Here is a 13,633-nt window from a genome sequence, read left to right as displayed (position 1 = left end):
AATTCAATCCCCAGTACCTCCCTTAAAATAATAAATTAATAAAACTTAAAAAATACAAAATAAATAATAATTAAAAATCAAGAAAAATAAATAAAACTCTCCCCCCAAATTTAAAATTTAGTTTAATTTAATTTAATTTAATTTTTAAAAACTGCGCATTACTGCTATAGACTGAATGTTTGCATCCTCCCAAAGTTCACATGTTAAACTCTAATGCCCAGTGTGAAGGTATTTGGCTGTACGGCCTTAGGGAGGTCATTGGTCATGAGGGAAGAGCCTTATGAAAGGAATTTAGCACCCTTATGAAAGAGGCCCCAGAGAGCTCCTTGGCCCCTCCTAGCACGTGGGGTGATAGGGAGGAGAAGGCTGTCCCTCTGTGAACTAGGAAGCAAGCTCTCACCGGATGCCAGATCTGTGCCTTGATCTCGGACCTCCCAGCCTCCAGAACTGTGAGAAATAAATTTCTCTTGTTTATAAACCAGCCTATGGTATTTTTGTCATAACAGCCCGAATGGACCAAAACATTTACTTTTCTCCCAGCAAACAGCTATGAGGCGTCCCCAAGCCTCACCCAGCCCACAGTTATTCTCGGTAAGTACCAGGGAGGACACAAGTCCAAAGTTACGGACTGACCGCTGGGCAGTCGAGGCAGCCACTGGCTGCATAACAGTGCTCTTCCAGCAAAGGGGGCGCTGGAGCTTCAAAACCAGGAAATCTTAAAAAGACTCTTTCTCCTGCGTCCTCTTGACCCCCCCGTATATTTAGGAGTCTCTCTTCTCTGTCTGCACCATCAGCTTCAGCTCCCCTCCCTCTCAGTTCATCCTCAGTGTCTGTGTGTCCTGCTTTTTCCTGCTCAGTCGATCCTGTTCCCCCCATCAGTGGTCTATGGCTCTCCCTTCTCCCCTCCCGCACTGGGAGGGGATGCCCCGATCAACAGCTATGCTGGGAAATGCAATAACCAACTCTCCTAATCTGTAGCACTAACCAACTCCCATATTTAAAGACTCCCACCACAGTTGGTTTAAATCTAGCAGCGTGACGTCACCGGACATGGAGCTAGGAAGAGACAGGCACATGACCTTACCTTGTCCCCACCCTACAGATACAACAGGTGCTAGTACCCTCAAGATCATAGTAAAATGCAGACAAACGATTGCTAAGTGATGCCTTTTTAAGGATGTTTGACCTTTGTTGTTAATCGAAATTGTTGAAATAAAAGTTTATATAATTTAATTTTTAATGATGTCCATGTTTACAACCAATTCCTGAAAATGGAACACTCGGCTCTCTTGAGCCAGTACAAGCCAGCTCTGGTCCAGCACTGCCTCGTGCCTGAGCAGGGTCAGACCCTCCCCCAGACCCTGATCTCAGCTTCTCACTGTCCCATAGTCATTGGCACTTAGATGCCCCACCCTCCTGGCCAGGAGTCAGGTCAGAAACTGAGTTGAAATTACAAGTTGACTCTGTAATGACAGGTAAAGGAGCTCATGATACCAAAATACAGGTGTACACAGCCTGATCCAAAACAAAAATCATGATTAAGATGTCCGCGAGGGAGACAAGGGAAGGAAAATGCTGGAGTGAGACATGAAGTCATTAAGGGTTCATGACAAATGGCCATGGGGGACCCGAAACAGAAGTTTAGGAACACTACGTTTTGACCCCAGTCTTACCAAAGACTAGCTGCATAAGCAAGGGTAAGGCAATTGATAATTACCAAGAATTATACAAAAAAAATACAGGGTGAGGGGGATGGGTGTAGCTCAGTGGTAGAGCAAATGCTTAGCACCCACAAGGTCCTGGGTTCAATCCCCAGTGCTTCCTCTAAAAGTAAATAAATAAGTAAACCTAATTACATCCTCCCCCTCTCCCCAAAAATAAAATAAATAAATAAAGTAACTCTGTTTCCCACTTTATAAAAAAATGTAGAGTGCAATTAATATTTTCTACAGAAATGCAAAAAAAATAAAACCCAGAGATTCAAATGGTGAGGCACCCCTATTACTATTAACATTGTTCTTTAAGGCATCAAGATACTTACTGTAGAATGAAATCATGTATACTTAAATTTTGAAAGAGCAAAATGAGAGCATATTTGACTTAAACTTTCTGTTACCCACTAGGTAACACACCATAGTCTTATTTTCAAATAAGCATAGATTCAGGAAAAAAAAGTAATTTTGTAGAAGCCTTTAGAAAAATAAAAGCTTTCTTTTCAATTATTTAAGATTGAAATTACATATTTAAGATTCAGTATAATAAACTTTGGCTCATCAGTACACTGTGACAGAAAAAAATGGAAAAAACCAAAATTTCAATCAAATAGGGAATCATTAAAGAGATGTATTTATACATAGCAACCTGATAAAATGCTAGGATGTATTTTTAAGGGAACAATTAAGTTGTATAATAAAATACATTTTTAACCCAGGTATTATGTGAAAATATATTTATATATAATCGTAGAAAACTTGGCAAGGATGCACATAAAACTGTGAACATCACTTAATTCACAGAGGTGAGATAAGAGAGGAGAGGTAATTTATCTTTAATGTCACTCCGAATGGCTTGCTTCATTAAAATAAGGTTTCCAATGGTCACTAAAAATTCTGAATAGAAAGAATCATGATAAATGTGCACAGTTACATTTCTAGATTTTTGGGGACGGTATCATTTAATTTCTAAACAGTAAGCAGCTCAGCCTACTGTTAGGCAAATTGTGGTCTTTCAGTCATTTTAGTATTTGGTTCTTTCCTGTTCACTGTTCTATTTTCAAACACTCATAAAGTGGGAAGGTCTTCTACCCAGTTTATAAGTGAGGAAAATGTGGCTTGGAAAATTTAAGCAAATATCCCAAGAGAATGTTACACATCAGTCAATGAGAGTCAAGATTTGAATCCAGGCCTTCCTGGAACAAAAGCTTCTTCCCTGACTCAATAGGCTATTTTAAATCCTTTGTCTTTTCTAAAGTAATATGATGCCACAAACCCCTGCTCACAAAGCTTCTTCCCGAATTCTCTCACGCGGCCTCGGTCAGAAGCCCCAGGGCTTACCTGGAAGGCGTTGAGCAGGGAGAAGATGATGTGGAAGGCCAGGGAGCGGTCATCCAGGACCGTGGCTATTCCGAATCCCCAGGTCAGGCCCAGGAGCGGCGTGAGGATGGCGATGTTCTTACTGATCCGCACGATGGCTCTCACCTCCTGGAACATGGAACTCCCGACGGCCGCTTGCCGGGTCTTCACGATGACCAGTGTGACTGTGACCAGGTTGACCACCACGATGGCCAGAGCCGGGACCACAAAGGCCATCAGGGCCTTGGTCATGTCCCAGTTGAGCCAACAGGTCTCTGGCTGGAGGTAGCCTTTGCCGGGCTCAGTGGCAGCGACAGTGATAGCCGCGATGACCAAAGGGCAGCCATAGCCCACCGTGAAGAGAGAGGCCACCAGGGCCGACTTGGGCAGCGTATGGAAAACGATCAGGATTCCGTAGAGGATGAGGAGTGCCTTGGCAAGCATCCAGAAAAACACGGAAAGGTAAAAGAAGTGAACAAAAAACGTTGCTGCCACACATGCGCTGTGGCTCGTGGCTGGACCACTCAGAAAGGCAGCCACGATGAACCACACATCAGCCACCAGCAAGGAGGCCGCGATGTTAGCAATGCACACGTGGCGTAAATACGAGATCTCTGTCTTCGTCACCTCGCCCCAGACCAAGGCTTCGATGGACAAGCAAAGGACCAAGCTGCAAATAGAAATACCCAGGCCGATGTACGTGATGTAAACCAGGATCGGACTCTCCAAGACGTGGGGCGCCATCAGAATGGAGAAAGAGGTAAACAGCCTGCTTGGCTGACAGGTGCAAACTGCTTGCTGGGAGTTCTCCTGAATCATTTGACAGGCCTGCTGGTCCCATCTGCTCTCCAGGGAGTGCCAGCCCACACACTGCGTCCTCATCTCCTCTGACTTGCTGATCTTTTCAAAAATCAGTGAGATTCTTTGAAGTTCCTTGGGCAGAATGACAGACAGGACAAGCCCATTCACCGTGACGTTTTCCAAAACACTGGCTTCTAAGATGGCCCCGAGAGTTGGAAAGGCAATGCTGATGGCCTTAGAAGGAGAAGGCATCTTCTGAAGTTCATCTCTACTGATCGACACCCTCCCAGTGACCTCATCGCCTGTGTCATTAACTCTCATGGAAAAAGAGAAATTCTTTCCAGTGTCGTCTCTGGAGATGGTGGTGCCCATGGTGTGAATGAACACATCCGCTATGTCGATGGGATGTTTATTTATAAACAACTTTCTTGCAAAGGAATTGACTGAGTGGAGCAGGACCCAGCTGCTGTTCCTGTCTGGGATGAAGGTCCAGTTTGAGATGCTTTTGCTGTTAAGAATGTGGTTGGCCATGATGCTGTAACTCTGTCGATGGAGAACGGCATTAGTACTGAACCACTCTCTGAATCTGACGGGAGAGTCAAGACTTACTTTTAAAAAGAGGGGTCCTCCAACTGGTAGCAGAGGCACCCCCTGGGAACTTTCTAGAGATCCAGCATCTCAGACCCCACCCCAGACCTAATGAATCAGAATCAGCAGCTTACTGAAATCCCCAGGGGACCCGCCCGCTGCTGAAGTTTGAGTTGGAGGTTAGAGCTGTCAGGGGATGGCGCTCCTCCTGCTCATGCAACGCCTTCCCCGTGTGCTCACTGCCGTCCTCAGATGCACTTCCCACCTTGGTGGAACTAGCACCTGCTTCCCTCGGTCAGAGTACCCATTACATAATTAGCTTCTGTTGAATCCCAACTATGGTCAGGACCTTGTTCAGGGATATACTGAACTAGAGATTGACCTCAGAGACGAAGCCTACTTTTTAATATCCTCTGCTTTGAAGATCAAAGCAAATAAAAAAGTGGATCCAGTTCCATTGGACATTCCTGTAGCAGACGCACGAGGCTGTTTTCTCTGCATTCAGTTATTATCCATTTTAGCAACCTGACCTGACTCACAAATGGAAGTAAAAGTCCTTCCTTCTGCAGGACCCGGCTTAGTTCTCAGAGGCTTTCAGCCAAATGGACATTGGAAAAGTTTATGTCCGATCCAGCGCCCAGTAAGTGGTCTCTCTAAATGTTTGTTGATTGAATGTTTTCACTTTTCCATTATTTAGTCTTCAGTGAAGACTTCTTGAACACTTGTTATGCTAAGCACTGGGGAGACGGAGGTGAAAGACAGGGTCTTCAGATCCCAGAAAGCTCGCAGAGTATTCAACTAACCTGCCTTCCTTTCCCACCAAAATAATACCCCTCCGCACCCTCAAGGCCACCCACCTGCATCTTCGCCTCGTCGACGTCTGTCGTCAGCACAGTGGAGATGTTACGTAACAGCTGCACGATGACCGCGATGTTCCCCGGGATGCGGGGAGACCGCTGAATGTTCCTGATCACGCAGGACAAATCCCGCGGGCACTTTCGCATCAACACGTCTGTAATGGTCTCCGACTTCTTGTTGGCATATTCAGTTATTTTCGTCCCTCCAGATGGTTGAATGGAATATTCACCTGCCTGAGAAACGGCGAAAAGAAAGAGATTTTGATCACGTTCTCTTGGTTTTCAATGGAAACGGACCTGTACTAAAATCTAAGACAGCCTGATTGCACAATTGCCTGCCGCAGCATGTCTTGGTGCTTTCCGTTTTCCAAGTCGCGTTTGCCGTGGAATGACCTGCCGAATACCAAGGTGTTTCAGCAGGAAGCGAAGCCCCAGCTTGTCCCCGACCCGACCCCTCCGCAGAACAGCGACTGCCGTCTTCGGCGCCGCCGCGCCGACCCCGTCTGTGGGCGCACACTGCACGCTCGCCCTGTGCGGATACGCCAGTTCCTGGTGCCGCAGAAGCTCATCTCTGCCGCTCCCGAGGAGGGACGGGGGCACACTTTTGAAACAGAAATGCCGGGCTGGATTTGGATGAATCAGCTGGAGCACCAAGACGGAAAACTGACTGAAAATAGTGGGAACAGCGACTCCCACACGTTCAGGCTCTGGGACCCACCCTTTAGAGCAGTGGGGGCAAACTCTGGCCCCAGGCTGGCTGCTTGATTTGTTTTGTAAATAAAGTTTTATTGGGATTCAGCCTGCTCATTCACTGAAGTATTACCTGTGGCTGCTTTCACGCGACAACAGGTTTGAGCAGTTGCAGCAGAGACCATCTGACTCACAAAGCCCAAGATATTTGCTATCTGTGGCCCTTTAGGAAACACTGCCAGCTGCTGCGTTGGAGGACCCCTTCGGTGGCCCCGGTCCTGCCTGCCCCTTCACTTGGACAAGGGGTCCACGGCCTGACACTCTGCCTGCTCAGAACCCCGCCCCTCCTCTGGGTACTGGGCTTCCCTGCGGGACAACTCGGAGCCACTCCCAGGGCCCGCCTCTTCCCTAAGTCTGTGCTGCCAAGGCGGGATCGAGCACCAGTGTGCTCACCCAGGGCAAAGGGACACTTGTTTTCAGGTTATAGATGTATGGTCTTGGCTTCCTCCCACCTTCAGGTGCCGGATGGACTCTGGATGGAAGGGAGGCCAACAGAACTCACTTTATTAAGCAGTTTGCAAGGTTGCTTTCAAGCATTTCCACATGGAGACATAGGGGATGTGGGTCTCCGTGTGTATCTTGGCTCAAATCAGGGGTGGGCCTGGGGGGGCAGACATCCTGGGGTGGGCAGCTTTTGGAAGTCTGGTGGGGAACTTCAGGTGTAGCCTGCACTGGCCACACCCCAAAACAGGGAATGGGAATGTTCCCAGGACAAAAGAGATGCTAAAGCCGATTGACTCCCCTGGAGGGATCGGACCCGAACTTCAGAAAGCTGAAGCCCCACCGGAAAAGGAGAAATAGAAACAAAGGGAGAAGAAATAACATTGGCCCTGATTTTACTTAGTAAAATTGTATCCTTTTAACTGTATAATTACTTAAGTGAATGCGGAAATCTGCTCGTTTGTTGGACTGCAAAGTCCTTCCCTGTAGGGTTACTCACTCCTCGTGCCCTAATGAGACAGAGCTCACCCGGGGATCTTGGTGCTGCGCAGATTCAATTCAGCGAATCTTAGGTGGGGTCTGAGTTCTGCACACCTCAAAGTTCTCAGGATTGCCCTGCGCTACAGCTCAGTGTCGGACACATTAAACATCTATCGAGGCTTTGGGGTATTACAGAGCTAGAGTGAGGATGGAGAAGTAGGCTCTTCCAGCTCTGATCTAAAGGGTCAGGTGCCTTACAGCATGAAAAGGTGTGGGAGACCGCAGCACAAACCTTTAGATGCCCAAAGGTAAGAACTCCATTCTCGTGTGGAGAAGACAGGTAGGTGTGTTTGAATTCATGTACAAACGCAGTCACCTACCATGCACGGGCTCTGTCTTACTGCGCGCTACAGGCATTGCTAACCTGGGGCTCCACTTTGAGTGCGAGAGAAAGGGTGTTACCTCGAAGATGTTGAAGGCAGTAAGAGTCCGGCAGGTGTCAGTGATCTTGTGCCATTTCTTTTGCCTGCATAAAAACCCCATATTCCCCTGAGTGTCTGGAGGGCAAGGTTGGCTGCAGGAGGACTTCTCTAAGCAAACGCCATCGCATACACCTGAGAAAATAAAATGTATCAGCATTCGATGGAGAGGTCTGGGGTCCCAACTGCGTGGATCAGTTACCATGGCGTCAGCATCTTGAAGGCACTAAGTCCTGTGGACACCAGATGTCTTTTCTTTGCAAAGTGGAGGATGATTGAAAGAGATCAGTCATACATTTCAGTGACAAACTCCTATTGTTTCCAACAAACGTTTGAACTCAAAAGTACAAAATAGAGAAAAGTGGAAGTGTCCCAGCTGAAGTGAGAGGAAGGGCCCACAGTTCAGTCCACAAGGGCACTCTCACACCCCACGGGAACCCCCCCAGGCAGCTCCTCTGGCCTCTGCAGCTCCCATGATGCACTTTGGAAGCCCCTGTACCGGCTGTTCTCTGAGAAACCTCCCAGCTCCAGGACTTTACAAGGAGTTTTGTCGCCAGTGAGTTCTCGTAGACCCATGCTAGCTGCTGCTCTGTTTTGAGCTGGCTCAATCCGAAGGATTGACGGCAAATAATTCAGACCAGGATGGAGCAAGGATGCTGGGAGGGGAGGGGAGCAAGGGTCAAAAGTGCAATTTAAGATGAGAAAAATAAAAGGAGAGTCCAAACGCAAGCCACCAAGGAGTCCTATCTCCAGGAGACAGAGGGCTGAGAAGAGTCCTGCATGACAACAGATGAACATTATCATGTCTGGCCATTAGTGAACTATGCCGACATACCGTGTGGCCTGGCGGACACCTGCTCCTTGCTCTTGCTGGCAGCCTAGAAAGGGAAAATCAAAATTCAGGTCAAAAGCAATTGCTGATGTGCCAACGCAATGACTCGCTTTCATCACAGACTAATAACCACATGTGGGCCAGCTCTGCTGGTCCTACTATGATAGGTAGGGTTAGAACTAGAACTCAGCCCTCCTGACCCCTACAGTGCAGCTCTGTCCCCCCACGTCTGAGTGGAGGAGGAGGAGGAAGATGCAGGGAATTACGAGCATCTTGGGATGCCCTAAACCCATCTTGAGTGGGCCGTGGTCTCCAGTGCACCACAATAAAGCACTTAAAAGTGAACAATTCTGGATAATGCGTGACCCATTAAAAGGAATCCAGCGAAGTCACATTGTATTAATCAGATATGTGGGCAGAAAGCCAGGGTATGCTGTTTACAAGGAATTCTGAAACTTCCTTCTTAAGTGAAGGAACTGATTCACTTCCCAGCTGATTTGCCAAAGCGCGTCCGCATGCAGCTCCTTCCGGTCCCTTCATTTCTGGGGCGGCATCCGACATGGGTCACTTTAGCTTCAGATACCAACCATCCTCCACCTAATTCTGTGAAAAAGACACTTGCAAACCGGTAACCTCTTAACCCTGCAAAGCTGCCTGAGAGAGGTCGGGAGAGGGCCGGGAAGAAGCTCTGCCTCCAGCCACCTGCAAGTTGAGAAGCAAAGGATGGACTGTTCCTGGTGAGGGGAGCCCAGTAACCAAGAAGACAAAGCCAGCCTCCCATGCTCGGCCTACTCTCCAAGTTCCATCTTATGAAAAAGTGTGGATGAGGAAATGAAAAGAAGAAATAGTTCCAAACTCTGGGGTTGGGCTGCCTCCTGGAAAGGTCTTTCTGAAGGGGTCTCTAATCTCTCCCAGAGCTGGGCACAACTCAGTGCTTGGGGTGGCCAGGGGAGTCATGGAGAAAATCCCCATCCAGGGGCACACCACTTAGAGGGCAAAGTAAATGTCATTTGGAAACTTCTGGAAAGAATTTCTAAAGTCATTCTATCCTAAGGAGGCTCTTACTAAGAAGATGCATGTTAACAGGAATCTGAGGACAGGGTCCTGGCCTTGGCCCTGCAGCTGGGCAGGCGTGTAACCTCAAGCAGATCGCCCTCCACACCACGTGCCTCAGTTTCCCTCTCTGTAAAATAAGTGAGCGACGCTTCTGCAGTTGACCTCAAAGCTCCCTTCCAGATCTTGTGTTTAAATAATAATACGTTCTTCCCAAGAAGCTCCAAATACTGTTGTATCCTCTCTCTCAATGATTCTCTACAACTTGTTTTAAATATATAACTGAATAAGGAAATTTAAAGGACTATGGTATGTGCAAAAATGTTCCGGAGAGAGCCACAGGGCTCACTGCCTCACAAAACTAACCAATAGTACATGGCTACAAACTCCACCCTGGTGGATTAACCATTGACCAAATTGCTCACTGCTCCTTCCAGCCCATCCATGGGGCTCGCCGTCAGGTTTCTCAAAGGAGATGCCATTTGGGGTGGAACAATGCTTCATTCCTGGGTCCTGCCCACTAAGTACCATTAACCATCTCCCAGACATTGTAACACCGGTCACCACCCCCACGTTCTCAAGTTTCTTTAAGGAAGGAGCACCGCCCTGATTATCAGCACCTGAAACCTTCGCCCTTAAAGGCTATGGAAAGAAGTTTATCATCCTTGGATCATGTGAACCCCTTTGCATCTCAGGAACTTAAAGAAAAAGTGGATGGGAAAATAATTTGCAGCTGTTCGCTAAAATGGGCTTTGGTGACCGGTCAGGCGCAATTTCTTCCAGCTGGACCGTTCCACCAGTAACCTCTCTGTACACTTCAGCTCAGATAACTGAGGGCTGGTAACTGGTGGGTTTTATTTTCCATCTGCTCTCCCCACCAGCTCACCCTCCCACCTCCCCTTTCTTACCTGGCATAACCTCCTGCAGGACTCGGTGGGCAAGAGAAACACGAAGCAGTACAGCAGAAGCACCCGAGGCATTGTCTTCTGCACAGCTGCCTTTCTTGCTTCTATAAAAAGAAACAAAAAGGCAAACTGTCTCCCATCTGAAGCTTTCAACATTCCATGCACACCATTCAGCCTGAGACTGGGTTCGGTCCTTAGTGCTGTCAGCTTGGGCTCCTCTGCTCCAGGGGTGGCGTCCCCGTGGACTCCTGTCGACTTCACCAGGACCCGGCAGGTGTGAGCACCAGCTGAGCCTGGGAGGCCCAGGCCATGGCTGTGATAACCTCCAGCTTCTGCTGTCACCTTGCATGTGACATTACTATGGGACTGTCTCCAAAGGAAGCTGCCCGCTGGGGTGTCACGCATCCCAGCCTGTGTTCAGGGAGCAGCAGGGTGAGTGAGGCAGGGCTGGGAAACCTGTAGGTGGCTACGGTGGGAGGCGAGCTGGTGGGGAGAGCAGATTACAAATATCTTTTGAAGGAGAGTAAGCACCAGCCTTGGGCTATTGTCCCTCATTTCCCGCCTAGCTCTGGAGCTGTATCTTCGTAGGTAGGTAGGTAGCAACTGCTTCAAAACTGACCTCAGACACGCCCTGTTATTGTTATCTCTGCCAAGACTGGTGTCGAGACTGAAAGGATTTCTTGGCACCCAGAACAGTGCTGGACACGTGGCGGGGACGCTGTAGACTCAATAAAGGGGAAGAGTCAGGAAGAACTGAGGGTTTGCATCAGAATCTCTGCTCTATGGAAGACTCGCAGTAAGTTGAAATTTATAATATTAAATTTTAATAATTTTAATATTTTCTAATCCCTGAGTAAGACGCTCTTTGAATGGTATTGGTCGTGTCTTTGCTTTCAGATGGAAGGACTCAGAAGACGTGGATGCCATCAACAAAGGCCAGGAGCTTTTGCAATGGTTGATATTTGCTACTTGACCATTTTTAGCCAAAAATGAAATCGTTTTATCCCAGTCATGCATAATTCTATAGCAAACAATGCTATTATTTTAAAGACTAGGCAAAATGTATTCTTTAATCATGTTTCCTGGGTTGAAATACTTGCCAGGCTGAAATTCCACAGGCAGAAAGAAAATATGGGAGCTGCCTGCTTGGATGCGTTCTGTGTGTGGGCCCATCAGAAACAATCATTTGCTTAATTTAAATACATTTGCACAAGTGTTAGAGACCAGAGCAATTTTAATAGGGTGATTTGGGGGAAAAAAAAACCAAACTCTACAATTTCAGCCTTTAAATCTTGATTAGGAAAAAAAGAAAGTATTGGCATAGCCATCACGGCTTTTGCACACAAGTGTAAACAAAGCTCCAGACAGAATTTTATCAGACACCCTGAGCATTTCGATCACCAGTTCCGTCAGCTGACAGTCTGCGGCTCCCACCTGCACAGTTAGGTTTTGCAGTGAACTGCTGACGTTTCCAGTGAGATCCACCGAACGCGATGGAAGTTCCAGACAGACTGCGGGAACGCACTTCAGGTGACCTCAGGGGTGGAAGATTCCATCGTCTGTCATTCAGCCATCCTGCTGTTTCACCTCTAGTCAATGACCATCCCTTCCTCCCGCCTGAATGCAGGCATCACAGAAGGCAAGAGGAGGGTAAAACGAGTAGATGCTATCTATTTACTCGGTGCCTGGCACGTCTACATCAGCTCTTTTAATGCCGTTAGGTAGTTCCGAGTGACTAAAGTGACTTCCTCTATTTTCCAACATTAAAGGACGAAAAATTGACCCAGGCTAGTCTCACAGGTACTAAGGGGAACCCGGGTCTGTGATTTTGTTTTTTTCAGTTTGCCATGTGACTTTTCTAATCTAAGAAAGAGTTGATCCATGTATGGAGTCATGGAGTCAATTTTTTTTTTTTTTTGATGGATAAGAAGTAATTAGGTTTATTTATTATCATTTTTTAAGTGGAGGCACTGGGGATTGAACCCAGGACCTCATGCATGCTAGGCATGTGCTCTACCATTGAGCTATACCCTCCCCTGCTGGAGTCACTTCTTTGAGAACATTTCACATGTAACTTTCACCTTGCCATCATTAAATGTTATGTGATAAACAGAGAAGTTATCATTTCCCCTTTTTTATCAAAGGGGAAATTGTCCAGATAGGAAGTGGCTTTTCCAAGGTCACGCCCCAAGTTATTGGAAAAAACAGACTCTTTGGACTACTGATCGAGGGCTTTTTTTTTGACTGCTTTGCTCTGTCCCTGTCTTCCTTCCTGTCCTCGTTGGAGATGTGAAAGGACGGATCACTGTCTCTACTTACCGCCAAAAAATTATATATATATAGATATAGATACAGATATGGATAGATAGAAAAATAAATAGATGGATATGGTGATGCAGAGATAGAGAGATCTAGGTTTAAATAACATTTTAAAAAGTACAACCTAAGTAGAATTGTCTTCAGAATTCCTTCATTCTTCATCCTGAGTCATCCCCCCTGCTGGGCCCAGATGCTCAGGGGCTCACTTTGGATCCAGCCTAGAATCTCCCTCCTTGGACAGAGCTCCTTACTCTGAGGCAAACTTTCCCACATAAAGGACCTCCTTTCTTGTGTCTTAGACTTTCTGAATTCACTGACTGCCAAACAGTTAACGGACCAGATAAGCTGACCTACCAGTCACGTGAAAGTGAATACTAAGGATTTGTGATTTAATCATCCCAAGTAAATGTACATTTTAACAGGGATTTCCGAGAGGTAACCTCTCCAGCAGTAGGAAGTAAAGGCACTGACCCAGGTCAGTAGGCAAAATTCGTGGAAGCAAGAATGTTCCGAGATCCAAACCTACACCCACGGAGCCACCCACTCATATGTTTAGGTAAGTCCTCTGTTTTCTCCAGGTGCTCAGTTTTTTAAACTTTAAACTGTTTTCATTTCATTCCCCTGAGCCTTGGCCAGCTTCTCTAAATCTCTTTTGAATTGGATGCTTTCTTCTTTATGCAGATGTCAAGCAGCGCTAAAGAATGGATGGCTACTCACACCTGAAAGTAAACAGTAGCCAGGGAGGAAGCATGCCAACGGCATCCATGCCAGGCACTGGGTAAAGGTGTGCCCAAGAACCTCCTACCCCGTGAGTCACTGCTAAAGCCAAAGAGGGAATTTAATCTGACAGAGGCTGCCAAGATAAACTAGAAAGATTATAAACGTATACAAAATTTGGAAAGGAACACTAAGTAACCAGGTAAATCCAAATTACGGTGGCATTGCAGCACTTCTGGGACTTTGTATCATTTAGAAATAACTTGTAGTACAGAAAAAAGCACACTAAGCAAGTTTACTGATAGCACTTGGAGACATAGTAGCAAAAACAAGACTGAAA

The 13,633-nt window shown here is 46.9% G+C and overlaps 1 protein-coding gene across 3 annotated transcripts in view; it reads right to left on the bottom strand.

Moving 5' to 3' along the window:
- Positions 1 to 13,633, bottom strand: part of ADGRF2 (adhesion G protein-coupled receptor F2) — a 29,895-nt gene that overhangs the window by 10,609 nt on the left and 5,653 nt on the right. For all 3 annotated transcript variants that reach the window (XM_006190727.3, XM_032463216.1, XM_032463215.1), the window contains exons 2-6: positions 10,261 to 10,361; positions 8,303 to 8,345; positions 7,451 to 7,602; positions 5,318 to 5,551; positions 3,054 to 4,415 (exon numbers count right to left, since the gene is read on the bottom strand). In XM_006190727.3, coding sequence (XP_006190789.2) covers positions 3,054 to 4,415; positions 5,318 to 5,551; positions 7,451 to 7,602; positions 8,303 to 8,345; positions 10,261 to 10,332 — 1,863 coding nt within the window. In that variant the 5' untranslated portion in view covers positions 10,333 to 10,361. The remainder of the gene's footprint in view (positions 1 to 3,053; positions 4,416 to 5,317; positions 5,552 to 7,450; positions 7,603 to 8,302; positions 8,346 to 10,260; positions 10,362 to 13,633) is intronic.

Source organism: Camelus ferus, chromosome 20 (assembly GCF_009834535.1).
Source record: "Camelus ferus isolate YT-003-E chromosome 20, BCGSAC_Cfer_1.0, whole genome shotgun sequence".
NCBI classification, from domain to species: domain Eukaryota; kingdom Metazoa; phylum Chordata; class Mammalia; order Artiodactyla; family Camelidae; genus Camelus; species Camelus ferus.
This window is presented reverse-complemented; position numbering and strand designations above follow the sequence as displayed.